Consider the following 13,438-nt stretch of genomic DNA (forward strand, 5'->3'; position numbering starts at 1 on the left):
TGTAACACAGAATTGATTAGCTAGGGACTTGCACTCGCTAAAAGAAAAAAGCAACAATATTCTCCCTTCACTCGGTTCTTGATGTCGATGAGCCCCAAGTCAGAGAAAAACCCAACTCTAAGCTAGTCTTTTGGGCTTTTGACTTAGATAAGCCGAATTGACGTCACCGATAATATTGTCAATTGGGGAAGGTGGGATTTCCATATAGGAATTGTATGATATTATTCATAATAAAAACAATACAACATAAGATGACTGAATTAAGAATTTCTCGACCCGAATTCGATTTATGAAGCTGTCAAAGTGGCTACATGCATAATTAAGAGAATTTTCATATGTGCCCAGATTCGAGAGACTTGACCTCGAACCTAATAAGAAGCATTTAAGTTACTCTAGCTCAATCGAAATGAAAAAAAAATTGACTTATGAGAATGCAATCTATTCATTCGTTTTCAATTCACACTGTCGACGTTCTATCCTTGTTATAAATGATGAATATGTACGATCACTTATACATTAACTAAATTGAGTTGATTTCGTGCTAATTTATTTGACCTCAACAGTTCAATTCTACCATTAGATGTGCAATTCATTTCATTTTTAATACTTTGGTAGGGTATAAAGCCATGACTAATGAGTTTGTGGGTTCTTCAGAAACTTCAGATGAATCATAATAAAGTTGGTCTATGCAACATTTAGCAAACAATTTGGTGAGCCACTCTCCTCTGGTTTTCAACAAAATCAGAATCTTATACCCGAGACTGATGAGAAAGGCCCTCATCACCTTCAATTGGGTCCCCGTCAAACCTGTAACCAATTTCTTTGCGTTTATATAATGAAACGCAGTCGTTGACAAATTTAGTGTCTCCTTGTACACATCTGTTTCAACGAGTGAAATGCCAATTCTTCCGTCCGCAAAAATGATTACAACTCCGCATAAGTTGATGAGGTCCCTCTTTCTGACTTTTCCATTATAACCATTACGTACAAGATTGAGCATCCATGTTCGAAGCCCTATTGAAGAAGAAGAAGAAGCTATAAAACGCGGTCCATAATTTCTGGTTTGAAATGTAAATTGCTCCGTCCATTTCATTTGTTTAATAGAATCTCAGAAAATTAGTGGGTGATTAACTTATTCGATCCTGTATGGAAAGGTCTTAAAAGTGGTTGAATGCATGAAAGCCCGGGAAGAAGAAATTTTGGGTGAGCAAGAAATTACAACAACTAACCACTATCGTTGAAGCTTTCAGCAACCAAACCCCAAAAGCCAGACGACAAATTCATAGAGATCTCCTTCAACTGATGCCAACCATTCACTAAATTCCAACTACAGTTTCTGTTTCTCACCCCATCTCTCTCTTCATCTCTGACAACAGAAGAAACGACCACCCGCCATGGCCGGCACTTTACATCTCATCACTATCCGGCCATGGCTTCCGCTTCTTCTTCTGTTTTGTATTTTCAGCGGTAATATTTTTCATTCTTGTTATGGTCAACAAAATATCGAAACTTTCTTTCCAATATCTCCAACCCCAGCGCCGTTGCCGACACCGATCTCTCCTTATATTCCACCGGAGCCGCAACCGCCTTTACCGCTGCCGCTGCCGACGAAGAAGTCTAATGACAAGAGTGACATTGCAAAGGCGGCAGCGGTAACCGCAGCCAGCACTCTAGTGGTGTGTGCGGTGGTGTTCTTTTTTGTTCAAAGGTACATTGTTGCTAAGCGGAGGAAGAAGATCGGCGGCGCTGTTATTGGTGGTGGTGGTGGTGGTGGTGGTGGTGGTGGTGGTAGTGACAATATTGGAAGCCAACGTGGTCAACCGGCTGCGGTCAATGTCAATGAGTTTGAAAGGTACGATGGAAATCTCAGAGGGTTTATTGTGGACGAGGATGGTCTTGATGTTCTGTACTGGAGAAAACTCGAAGCCAAAAACTCGAAGAACAAGAAGAGTTTCAAGAAGGAGGCTTTGCGAAATCGTGATAATGAAGAAGAGATTGATGAGTATGAAAATGGAGAAGGAACTAGCAGAGAGAATGAGCTTCCTCTGTTTCGAGGGAGGTCTTCCACGTCTAACATCGATTTAGTTCCAGAAGGACATGAGCAGATTCGTATCGGAAGTAGTAGAATGATGAATCCTAAGGGTGTTGAGAATAGAGAGCCAGTTGTGGAGCTGACGATTCAATCTTCGGGTTCTCCACCTCCACCTCATTCTCCACCACCAACACCACCTCCTCTTCCAATGAAAGCCCCTCCAGTGCCGCTACCGCCGCCTCCTCCTCTGCCAATGAAGGGCCCGGGGCTGCCGCCGGCACCGCCACCAAAGCCTAAGTCTAGGAGTTTAAACGCCTTGGCAAAACCTGAGCCAAAGGGGGTGAAGCTGAAGCCGCTACATTGGGACAAGGTGAACACTAATCAAGAACATTCCATGGTCTGGGACAAAATTGATGGTGGTTCGTTCAGGTATGTATATCACATCTTAATCTTACATTCTTGAACATGAGACGAAGTACATTTGAATAAGCTAAATACTAACATTTTCTTTGTGCTGCCTGAAGATTTGATGGAGACCTTATGGAAGCTCTCTTTGGAACTGTTGCTACTAATCGAAAAACTCCTGAAAGAGCCACTGGTTCATCCTCGCAAATTTGTATCTTAGATGAGAGGAAGTCTCAGAACTTCGCAATTGTTATAAGATCTTTGAACATTTCTATTGAAGATATTCTTGATGTGCTTACTGAGGGCAGAGGTCTAAGCGCTGAGAATCTCGAAAAGCTTTCTAGAATTGCCCCAACTGAAGAGGAAATAGCCAAGATTCTCGAGTACAATGAAGACCCTGAAAGGCTTGCTGATGCTGAACGCTTCCTCTACCACATTTTGAAAGCTGTTCCATCTGCCTTTACTAGACTCAATGCCATGTACTTCAGACACAACTATGAGCAAGAGATTGTGCAACTCAAAGAGTCTTTAAAGACTATTGAATTGGGATGCAACGAGCTTCGGACTAGAGGGCTGTTTATGAAGCTGCTAGAAGCGATTCTCAAGGCTGGAAATCGAATGAATGCTGGAACATCGAGAGGGAATGCGCAAGCTTTCAAGCTCAGCTCTCTTCGAAAACTGTCTGATGTTCGAAGTAGTGATGGGAGGACTACTCTTCTTCATTTTGTAGTGGAAGAAGTGGTGCGGTCTGAGGGAAAGAAGGGTGTCTTGAACAGGAATAGTAGTTTGAGCCGCAATGGCAGCCAGAGAAATAATGGCAGCATGAGTTCTGAGCAGAATGTAAAGTCGAGAGAGGATAGAGAGAAGGAGTATATGATGTTGGGATTGCCAGTGGTTGGAGGCATCAGTTCTGAGTTCTCTAATGTGAAGAAGGCAGCAACTATAGACTATGACAGCTTTGCAATCACTTGCTCAGCTCTCACTAAACGTGCCGAGGAAACTAGAGAACTTATACTCCAATGTGAGAAGGATGGTGGTGGAAGATTTGTTTTTGAGATGAATGATTTTCTTGAAGAAGCTGAAGAAGAGCTAAAGGAGACGACAAAAGAGAAGAATAGGGTGATGGAATTTGTGAAGGCCACTACAGAATATTACCAAGGAGGAGCTTCAAAGGAAAAAGGATCACATCCATTTCAACTATTTGTCGTGGTTAAAGATTTTCTAGGCATGGTTGATCAAGCATGTGTGGAAATTTCTCGAAATGTGCAGAGGAGGAAGGCGGTGACGGCGAGTTTAGGAACATCATCATCACCAGACTCACCGCCATCAAGGAACCCAGTAAGGTTTCCAGTCTTGCCTAAAAATTTCATGTCAGGAAGCTCTAGAAGTAATTCTAGTGGGTCAGATAATGATGTCTGAATTGGTTTTTATTCAATGTACATAGATTACAGAAAGTAGGAATGTGGGATTAGCCGAGTGATTTTTGATACATTTTCTCCAAATGATTCTTTGGTCTGAAATTTACTTATATCAAGTGTCCAGATTTCTGCCAACAGCTATAGATTTTGTAACTATTTGGGACAAATAGTCTCACAGAACCTCACAGGTACAAATATACAAAAACGGGTACATAACTTTTTTTTAATTCTGAAAACTATAGGGGGAATCAAAGGTAACTGAATCTCTGAAGCTCTGAGCTGTTTCTCATCTTGTGCAAATTATTAACATGCCCCATCATTCTAGATAAGATTGATAACATAAGCAGTCTGTGCTAACTCATCCAGATATACAGATTGTGACTCATTATGACCAACAGCTAAGCAGTAGTGTCTAGGCATGGACCATTCCTAAGATAGATATTCCTTCATGTGTGTCTTCATTCTTTTCTATCTTCTTCTGAAGTTGACGTATTATCAGTAGATGATGATAAACTTTTACATAAGAAATTTGATCATCGAAGTTTATCGCTCAGGACCCTCCTGCATATACCATAATCGCTGTAAATAACCACACCAGTAAGTTCATAAACCACCAGATTATGATGTTAATTTATACCTTTTCTGAAGTACTTTTCGATAACTTTTGTCCCCGATGAGAATCAGTCGTAGGCGTAGCCTTGGACTTAAGACTTTGTCTTAGCTTTTTTATCCCTGCCTCCGTTTGCTCCTGTGTCAAGAATGCAGTGCTGAGAAATGACATTTTCAACTCTATTGCTCCTATTTGCTCCATTACTATTTTTTGCTGTTACTTAATTGTGGATCATACCTTTGACTTTGGTTGGGAGTGTGTTCTCTCTGCATCTCTGGCATTGGGTTTTGCTAATTTGTTTGTAATCTGAAACATATTGGTAAATGACATTATTAAATATACGGCTAATAGATTAGAACATGTTGAAGGTGTCAAAAGAATCAATAGGTACCTCCTTTTTCTCTGCTCTTTCTTCACTTCTCAATCCAATAGATGATGGAGCAGCCTTAGCATTTCTTTTATCCTGATAACTCGTTTTGAGTGACCTATGACAACAACTGATCGCTGAATACTAATATTATCTATTTTATGAAAGGAAAAAATAATGCAATATAAAGTAATCAAGATCTAAACATATGGTGAATCTATGAATCAACAATATCGATATGTCAATGGTATGCACAGATGTAACAATATTGAACGGGTAATTCCATACATCAGCAGAAAGTAAAAGGCATTACCCTCCATTGTCTTTAGGCAGAGACACAGAAGTGGAAACCTTTGGCTCTTTCACCTTCGTAGATGGCTGTAATTTGATAGCATCAAACAAAATTTTGATATTAGATAAGCCAGTACCAACTTTTGCTGAAATAATATGAGCAGCAGAAGATATCTAAGAAGAACTATATATGACCAGCAGAAAAACTGGGAAGTGATATTAAAGAAACATACCTGCTTTGGTGTTGAAGGCTTCTCTTCACTAGACGATTTCAATTGGTTGACACTGTTTTGAAATGTCTTAAATGCTCGTTTGACAATGTCCTTGTCTCCCATTTGCTCCATAATCAAAGATTTTCTAGCTGTGACCACAGTTTCTGTAGCTGGATCAGACTTTTTAGGATCCAAACTGAATGACATGTGCAAAGATTTAGGAGGAACTTTCTTAGTTTTTCCGCTAGACGAATTTGTGCTCCTAGTTAAAGGTGAACCATTGGCCTTTGTAACCGAAGATCGTGGTGCAGATTTTGCTCCAGGGGAAGCTGACATTGGCTTTGACACTCTAGGGGTGGTATTCTGCAGTATCTTTGACACTCTAGGGGTAGTATTCTGCGGCATCTTTGACACTAGGGTGGTGGACTTCTGTGGCAACTTCGACACTCTAGGGGTCGGATTCTGAGGGGTTTTAGTCATTGGTGAAACTGATTTCTTCTTAGCCACAGTTCTCCTCTCCTTGCTCACAGGAGTGACCTATGCGATGGAAAATTACAAGATACAGAACATCAGATTTAAATGTACATATAAGCAACCAATATCATCTAAATCAAATTCAATATTAATGTACTTCACCTTTTGAGGTCTCTTCTGAAGATCGAATCTCGCCTTTTCGTCTTTAACTTCTGGAGCATTGCCTGTATCATTATCCAAAGTCTTTGGAACTTCCTGTACTGTTTCTTGAGTGTCAGCTGTGAGAGCTTCCACTTCCTTTACCAAAACCAGCTCCTCTGGTCTGTTCAAGTGTGGAGTCTTGGGACTAACCACTCCGCTATCAGTCTCCTCTATCTTTCTTTCCTCAATAGATGATGTTTGACACTCCATAGTGAAAACATCCTCATCATCCTCCTTGACATCTTCCACATGAGTACAGATCCCATTCTCTAAATTCGGTTCTAAACTATTTCCTTGAACACTAGGTAGACTAGTATCAATTCCATAATCCGTACCACAACAGATCTGATCTCCATTGTTTTGATCATCTGACTTTAAGGTCTCACCATCTTGCATTTGCTTCTCTTGTTCCAAAAGCTCCTCGGCTTTTCGAGCAGCTATCCTCTTGTAATGAGCTTCAAAGTATGCCCTTTTCTGAGCTACTGAACCAGGAGTAGCACACTTCTCCACTTCTTCCAAGTACTTATTTGGCGAAAATGCCGACCATTTCTCCCAAGATAATGAATCATTCTCAAACCTACCAAATGAAACCGACACTTCCAAAGAAGGATTTGATGAATCTGTACCAGCTACCTCTCCCATCTGTTCATTTCACACAAAAACCAAAACCCAAAGCATATTCTGAATCAATAACACAGTGTCCCAACAAACAAAAGTACCCAAATCTAGCAATCATATACTGAAACAATCAAAACCCAGAAAGCATCAATCTTTAAAGGACAATAATTACAAGCATATTAAAGCAGATGGGTCAATCATCTTAACAAAATCTAAGGACACAAGTGTGTACCTTATCAGCATCTATTGGAAAACCCACAGTAGATTCACCCATCATTGCTCCCAGACTTGAACTTCCAGAGAAGAACCGGTGCCTTCTTTGTCTAGTGTGGGCATATCACTGACAACAACCAATCGGATCACGCAAGGAAAGAAAAATAAAATCACAATGAGGACAAAAGGGTCAAGACTTCAATAATTCTGCCAAGAATAATAGAATAGAAGAAGATCATGTGCATGTTTACTCTACTGCTCATTTTTTATACTGACTAGCAGTCCCGCTCACCTGCGGGACTAAATTTGAGGGACAAAAAGGCACCGATGGCTTCTGGCCGTTCGATCTAAATAAACCAAATCTGAGGGTCAAAACAAAATTTACAAACACGTTGAAATCCACTGAATTACTCCTCTGAGTCTCTGACTCCTATCTCATTTGTCTTCTTCGTTCCCCCCTCTCTTGATTCTTCTGGAAGTACCATGTCACCGCAACGTGCCAACTGCCGAGGGTTTCGTAAGAGATGATGAGTCGATCAGGAAGAACAAGGTGCCAGAAAGGCGGTATGGCGACGTCGATGGGTGGCGGCGGTAGCTCGCTGAACATGCAGCCCCGGCGAGATGTATATCTCGATCTCGATCGCTATGCTGTGTTGAACAATTGATTTAATCGGCAAGATCTCTTTTCTCAAGTTGAACTAGACTACAACAGTTCGAATTTAAGGGTCTCTAGTTGTTGGGGATCATTTGAATTTTTCAAAGTCATTCTTTACAATCAAACTTATGCATGTTTTCTGGGTTTTTAAAGAACAACTCAGAATGAAATTGGATGAATTGATTGGGGATAGGTTTGTGTTCCAAATCAAAGATCAATTTTCTTTTGAACTTGTAGGCCACTTCAATGGAATATATGCATCCAAATTAGAAGCACCCAAGATTAACTTATTCAGGAATTAAAAGGAATGAAATTTGGATTTTGATTCAACCATGAGAATTAAGCTTGAATTTGAAATAAAGAGAGAAAATGAAACAGAGAGAGATGCCCAGAAGGCCAAGAGAAATAAAGAGAGAAACGCGGAGGGTTGACAGATTGGGTAAATCCGATAACAAACATTTCAGCCCTTAGATTAGGTTTATTAAGATCGAACGGTCATGATCCACCCGTCCCTTTTTGTCCCATAAATTTAGTCCCGCAGGTGAGCGGGCTTGTACTAACTAGCATTATCACTTTACCTTTTCACTGCTCACTGGTTTTTCTGGAAACTACTTGACCCATCATCAAAGCAAGACAATTATATGAGGAAATTAAAAAGCTAGAAGCTTAAAGACCTAAAGTTGCAGAAGACCCACATAATCTTCTGAATGATGATTTAGCTTTTTAGAACTACTTGATAATTTATGATTGTAAAACTGAAAATAATTGCAATAAATAAATGAAAAAAATAAAGGTCTAAGCAGAGATTAGATAGCTTTATGATGGTGGTTTAACACAATAAATAAACAAAGATATACCTCAACCCAAGACTAACGTTTTTGAAATAACCAAGCTTTTCACATATGGAGCCTGTGAACTTCTCATTCAGTGCTTCACAGAAGAAACCTAAAGAAGTGGAAAGGCATTGATCAGATAAGGCAAGAAAGGAGAAGAAGCTAACTATGTAGCACGGACAATGGCTTTAAGTCGCATATTGCGCGTCAGACACGTATTAGACACGGACACATGAATGCGCTCTAAAACGCGTGTCCGTTGCAAATACACAAGTAAAATGAGAAAATTAGGATAAAATGAAAGTTGCTCATGATGGAATTCGACCATTTCAACATAAATGGTTTTTGTTTATATATGTGCAAATTTTGATATATATATATATATATATATAACAATTTATATAATTTTAAATTTTATAGATTAATTTTTAATAAATATATTAAAAATAATATTTAATTAACATGTCCATTAAGTGTCAGTGACTTAAAATAATTTAATTTAACGTATTTGCATATCGTATTGTGTCGAATTCCGTGTATGAGTATATCTACTTCATAGAAAGCTAAGGAATGGTCCAACTGAGAGAGGAAGAGAGTGGAAAGACATGATAGTGAAAGTTACATGTGACAGGTCCTAAGCTCCTAATGTCAATAATTATATCAATCTACTTGGGGCAGTCTGTGGTCCCTTAGAATGAATTGGTTCAACCAAACTATCCAGAAATCGCACAATAAAAGCAAGAGCAACGGTGACGTTTAAGTGGTTTAACAACCAACTGGTGATCTACCAAGCCCAAGAAGCCCGTTCATACGAACATCTCAGAGTTAAAACGATGAAAAACAGAAAATAATACCTACTGTGATAAGTGGTTCGATCGCCTAACACAAAATATTTCAATCGTTTCGTAATATTATGTAGTTAATCGTACTTGTGTCTAAAACCGATCAACATTCCAAAAATGAATAAAATTTGCCTCTCATACTTAAACATTAGTATAGAGCAGCTCATGTGATCTACTTGACTAGGCTTTAGCTGACTTGAATTCCATCCTTTTCACATTGCCTTGTGTTTTCCTCCTCTAATACCCTCTAAGCTACGCAATCATCAGTTGGACTAAACATCACACTCCCACATTCGCTATATATTACTCCTGTTTTGCTTACTGCATATCTTAACCCAATCTTCTCTGTTTTATGTAAAGCAAGGCATAATGAGAAAGAACTATTCCCTTCTCCATCAATTCATCAGCTTAGCTCTTCTACTGAGCCAAGCCAAATCCGACCCGGATCCACTTCAAGACTACTGCGTAGCAGATACCAAAACCCCTCGGTCATTTTACTTCAATAGTGCACCCTGCATTAATCCAGAGCTTGCAGTCTCCTCACATTTCACCACATCCGTCCTATCCAAACCAGGAAACACTAGAGCAAACCCTTTCGGCTTCAACGTGACACTAACCAACACTGCCAACTTACCGGGCCTTAACACCTTGGGCCTGACGATGGCCCGAGTTGACATAGCAACCAATGGGCTTGTTCCTCCGCACATACACCCACGGGCCTCGGAGGTAACCATCTGCCTTAAGGGCCTGCTTCTTGTGGGCTTTGTGGATACATCTAACCGTATTTTCACCCAACAATTAAAACCAGGCGAGTCATTTGTCTTCCCAAAGAGTCTCATTCATTTTCTGTACAACTATGATTCAAGGGCTCCGGCAGTGGCATTGTCCGGCTTGAGTAGCCAGAATCCGGGAGCACAGATCGTGTCACTTGCCTCATTCACTTCAAAGCCTCCGATTGAGACTGAGATACTGAAAAAAGGGTTTCAAATTACCGATCGAGACGTTGCTAGGATTCGAAACAACCTTGGAGGTTAATGTGTTTTTGATTTGATGACCGACTAATCAAGCACGACTTGTATAATTATACTCCAGAATGTAGGTGCCAACGGTCATAATGCTCTGTTTCTATTTGTTTATAAGCAAGCCCTAGTCAACCACTATGTTTGGTGATGTATACATGTATTAGAAGTGTTCTTCCTTATCTTTGGTCCTAAAGTTGTTTTGGGAAATGCTCGCACTGTGTACAGCTCTGCAACCAATCAATATACTAACCGCAAAACTAGTAACACTAATAAAATCAAAAATAGTGTTTCCGGGTATTGAAACTCCAAAATCCGAACTGTTAGGCCGATCCAGTTACAATTGGTTCAATGCATGTTTTAGTTGACAGAAGACTAAGTGGCTGGTTTTTTTTTAGAAAATTATTTAGTAGTACTACACAATATTTGAATTAACTAAAAACTCATTTTCTATATTTCTTATACAAAATTATGACATAAGCCTAAACTCAAAAATAAATAGACCAAACATTATTAATTAATTAATCATGAAATGTCCAAACTACTACTATTTTCGCGAAAATTAATAGACTCACACTCCTACATCTAACAAGTTTATCTCTCCTCATTTTTTACTCTCTTTTTTCGGCAATTATAATTTTACGACCAAACCATCGGTAATTTGGAGGTGAGCCAATATATAAAGTTGTTCTTTATGTCATGGGTTTTCATTTAAGTACCATATTGCATATGTTTTGAGAAACTTTGAATTTTTGAATTTTGCTCTTCAAAAACCACAGTAGCAGTTAGTTTTCCAATCAACAATAGCAGCTAGATTTATAGTCGACAGTAGCAAATACATTCCCAACCGACAGTAGCACATTTCAAGTCGGCAGTAGCAGCTAGTTTCATACTCGACAGTAGCAGGTTGCTTAATTAGATAGTAGCTCTTAGTTTCATAATTGACAGTAGCAGCTAGTTTCTTAGTCAACAATAGCATGTAGCTTCTTAATCGGCAATAACATGTTCACATGTAGATGTGATATGTGGTAGTGAGAATGAAATTTGAATTCTTTTAAATGTGATGGGCTAAAGAGGGGAAAATAAAATAAAATATCATATAATATGTAACAGTTTGCAATTATGTGCTTCTTATTTGTAAAATTAGTCCTTATTTGCTCTATCAAATTAGGAAGTGAGTTTTTTATAAACCAAAATGTTGTCCAACACTTATTAGTAGTTTGTTTTTTTTATCCAATTTGTCCCGATTAAGTAGTTAATTTGTTAAAGATTAAAAGTTTTAGGACTGAACAATGATTAGGGGAAGAACTTTTATGGCAGCGCAACTAGCTCCCTCCACCAAAGCCATTGCTTTAAGCCAATGACTAAAATTTAGGCAAAAACTTATTTCCGTTTGAAAATTGAAAATTTCGATTTAAAAAAATAATTGAGTAAATTGATGAAAATTTATATAAAAAGATGAAATTTTTAAATGAAATTTTCAGAAATATTTATTTAATTAATTATCTACTATATGTTATAAGAAATTATTATATAACTACTTGTTTATAGTGAGTTGTAATAATTTGAGGTGAAATAATCATCGAGAATTATTAAAAATCAATTAAATATATATATATATTTTATGACTGGGAACCCAAAAGAGACTAGGTCATCACACCTTATTTACATATGATACATTAAACATGAAATTATATGAGTGATTTAAAACCACATAGAGGGTCTTTGAGGTATAAAAATTTCACTATCTTCATCATGTTCTTGAGTAGAAACCTGAGTATATTATGAATAATAGTTATTAAATGATACCTCCACTTTATAATTTTGCATGTACTGACTTATATGTCAACTATAAAGGTCATGAGTGATTGATTGTGGGTTCTGGTACTACTAGTTCCCGTTCGGATCAAACATTTCTCGACATTGACCATAACCATAGCATTTTGAAGATTGTAATGAGTTGAACGAGGTTTGATTTATCTCAACAAATAGTTCGGTTTTATTTCAATTTTAAGTGAATGTTGTGACATAAAATGCAATATATATATATATATATACATATATATATATATATATATACAGTCCCTATCCAGAGTGAAGGTTCACTCTGAAGTTTCAGAGTGAAGTTCCAATTTTGGCACACTTTTCGGTCAATTTTTTTCACCATAAGCAATTCAATATTTAGGTATGTTATTCAAGATCATCTCTACAAAATTTCATCTAATTCGGACATAGTTAAGATATTAAAATTAGATTAAATCAATGAATGAATTAAAACTGTTCAACATGAACCGTTTGTGTAAATCTCAATTTTGAAAGCTCAAATTATTGTCAAATTGGATGAAATTTTATTGAGATGATCTTGAATAGCATAACTAAATATTGAATCACTTATGATGAAAAAATTTAACCGAAAAGTGTGCCAAAATTGGAATTTCACTCTGAAACTTCAGAGTGAACCTTTACTCTGGATAAAGACTATATATATATATATATATATATATTAAAAAGAGCTATATATTAGGAAATATTAACAATTTCCAACAAAAAATGCTTGATATATTATGAAAATATCGGTAAATTTTAAAATTTTCATTCGAGAAATGTTTGGTATATAAAAAATATATCCATATACCAAAAAATAAAATTTTTGGCTGAAATATCAAAAAATATATCAATATTTTAGTCATTGCTTTAAGCAACATCGTTATAAATGTCCAATCATGTGTGGCATTGGGTAGAAGAAAGCAAGCAATAACCTAATACGAAAGACTCCAATTATAAGAATGGAACCCTCAACTAACGATGAGCTAGCAAATTTGGATACTTAGCATCGTGACACAAGCAAAATGGCTACAAAACTTTTGCCAAGTCTCTCCATCCCACCCATTTTACTATCCTCTTGTTGATGAACAATCTTCCAGCAAAAGAGAATCAAAGCTTGCACAACAATCTAACAACATCACATCACTAAATAAAACACAAGTTAAGCGAGAACAATATTCCGGAGCACTATAAAACACTCAGCAATTAGTCGGTGAAGAGAACAAAGGGGAGGCGTGTCAAGCCCAGTAGCACACAAGTCATCCCGTGAACACTTCGAGCTGTAACGTTGATACAGCACACCATTGATAGTTCATCTCTCACTATCTATTTTAGTCACTTTCAGATTTTCCAAGCACACCAACAACAAAAATTAAAAAAGGAAAAACAAAATTGAGTGAAGGAAGCAAAGCATAGTATCATAC

The 13,438-nt window shown here is 37.7% G+C and overlaps 3 protein-coding genes across 7 annotated transcripts; 2 read left to right on the forward strand and 1 right to left on the reverse strand.

The window, feature by feature from the left end:
• Window positions 1-1,115: 1,115 nt before the first annotated feature.
• Window positions 1,116-3,867, forward strand: LOC126792933 (formin-like protein 8). The gene is made up of 2 exons (XM_050519452.1): window positions 1,116-2,461; window positions 2,557-3,867. Exons 1-2 carry the CDS (start codon window positions 1,395-1,397, stop codon window positions 3,854-3,856), a joined length of 2,367 nt encoding a protein of 788 aa, XP_050375409.1. The 5' UTR covers window positions 1,116-1,394; the 3' UTR covers window positions 3,857-3,867.
• A 177-nt stretch (window positions 3,868-4,044) lies between these two features.
• LOC126792934 (protein WVD2-like 7) lies at window positions 4,045-8,475 on the reverse strand. 4 transcript variants are annotated; one of them, XM_050519453.1, is made up of 9 exons: window positions 8,354-8,475; window positions 6,861-6,968; window positions 5,972-6,652; window positions 5,357-5,872; window positions 5,146-5,210; window positions 4,857-4,962; window positions 4,703-4,771; window positions 4,493-4,603; window positions 4,045-4,434 (listed from the first exon to the last, which is right to left on the reverse strand). In XM_050519453.1, the coding sequence occupies exons 2-9, from the start codon at window positions 6,903-6,905 to the stop codon at window positions 4,399-4,401; spliced, it is 1,629 nt and encodes a 542-aa protein (XP_050375410.1). In that variant the 5' UTR covers window positions 6,906-6,968; window positions 8,354-8,475; the 3' UTR covers window positions 4,045-4,398. The 4 variants fall into 4 exon arrangements, with proteins under 4 accessions (XP_050375410.1, XP_050375412.1, XP_050375411.1 ...); XM_050519455.1 differs by lacking the exon at window positions 8,354-8,475 and having other exon boundaries at window positions 4,045-4,416; window positions 6,861-7,014; XM_050519454.1 differs by lacking the exon at window positions 8,354-8,475 and having other exon boundaries at window positions 4,857-4,950; window positions 6,861-7,013.
• A 1,049-nt stretch (window positions 8,476-9,524) lies between these two features.
• Window positions 9,525-10,394, forward strand: LOC126791670 (germin-like protein subfamily 1 member 1). Of its 2 annotated transcripts, XM_050518144.1 has the most exons (2): window positions 9,525-9,897; window positions 10,038-10,175. In XM_050518144.1, the coding sequence occupies exons 1-2, from the start codon at window positions 9,541-9,543 to the stop codon at window positions 10,068-10,070; spliced, it is 390 nt and encodes a 129-aa protein (XP_050374101.1). In that variant the 5' UTR covers window positions 9,525-9,540; the 3' UTR covers window positions 10,071-10,175. The 2 variants fall into 2 exon arrangements, with proteins under 2 accessions (XP_050374101.1, XP_050374100.1); XM_050518143.1 differs by having other exon boundaries at window positions 9,525-10,394.
• Window positions 10,395-13,438: the final 3,044 nt, after the last annotated feature.

This window comes from Argentina anserina, chromosome 4 (assembly GCF_933775445.1).
Source record: "Argentina anserina chromosome 4, drPotAnse1.1, whole genome shotgun sequence".
NCBI lineage: Eukaryota > Viridiplantae > Streptophyta > Magnoliopsida > Rosales > Rosaceae > Argentina > Argentina anserina.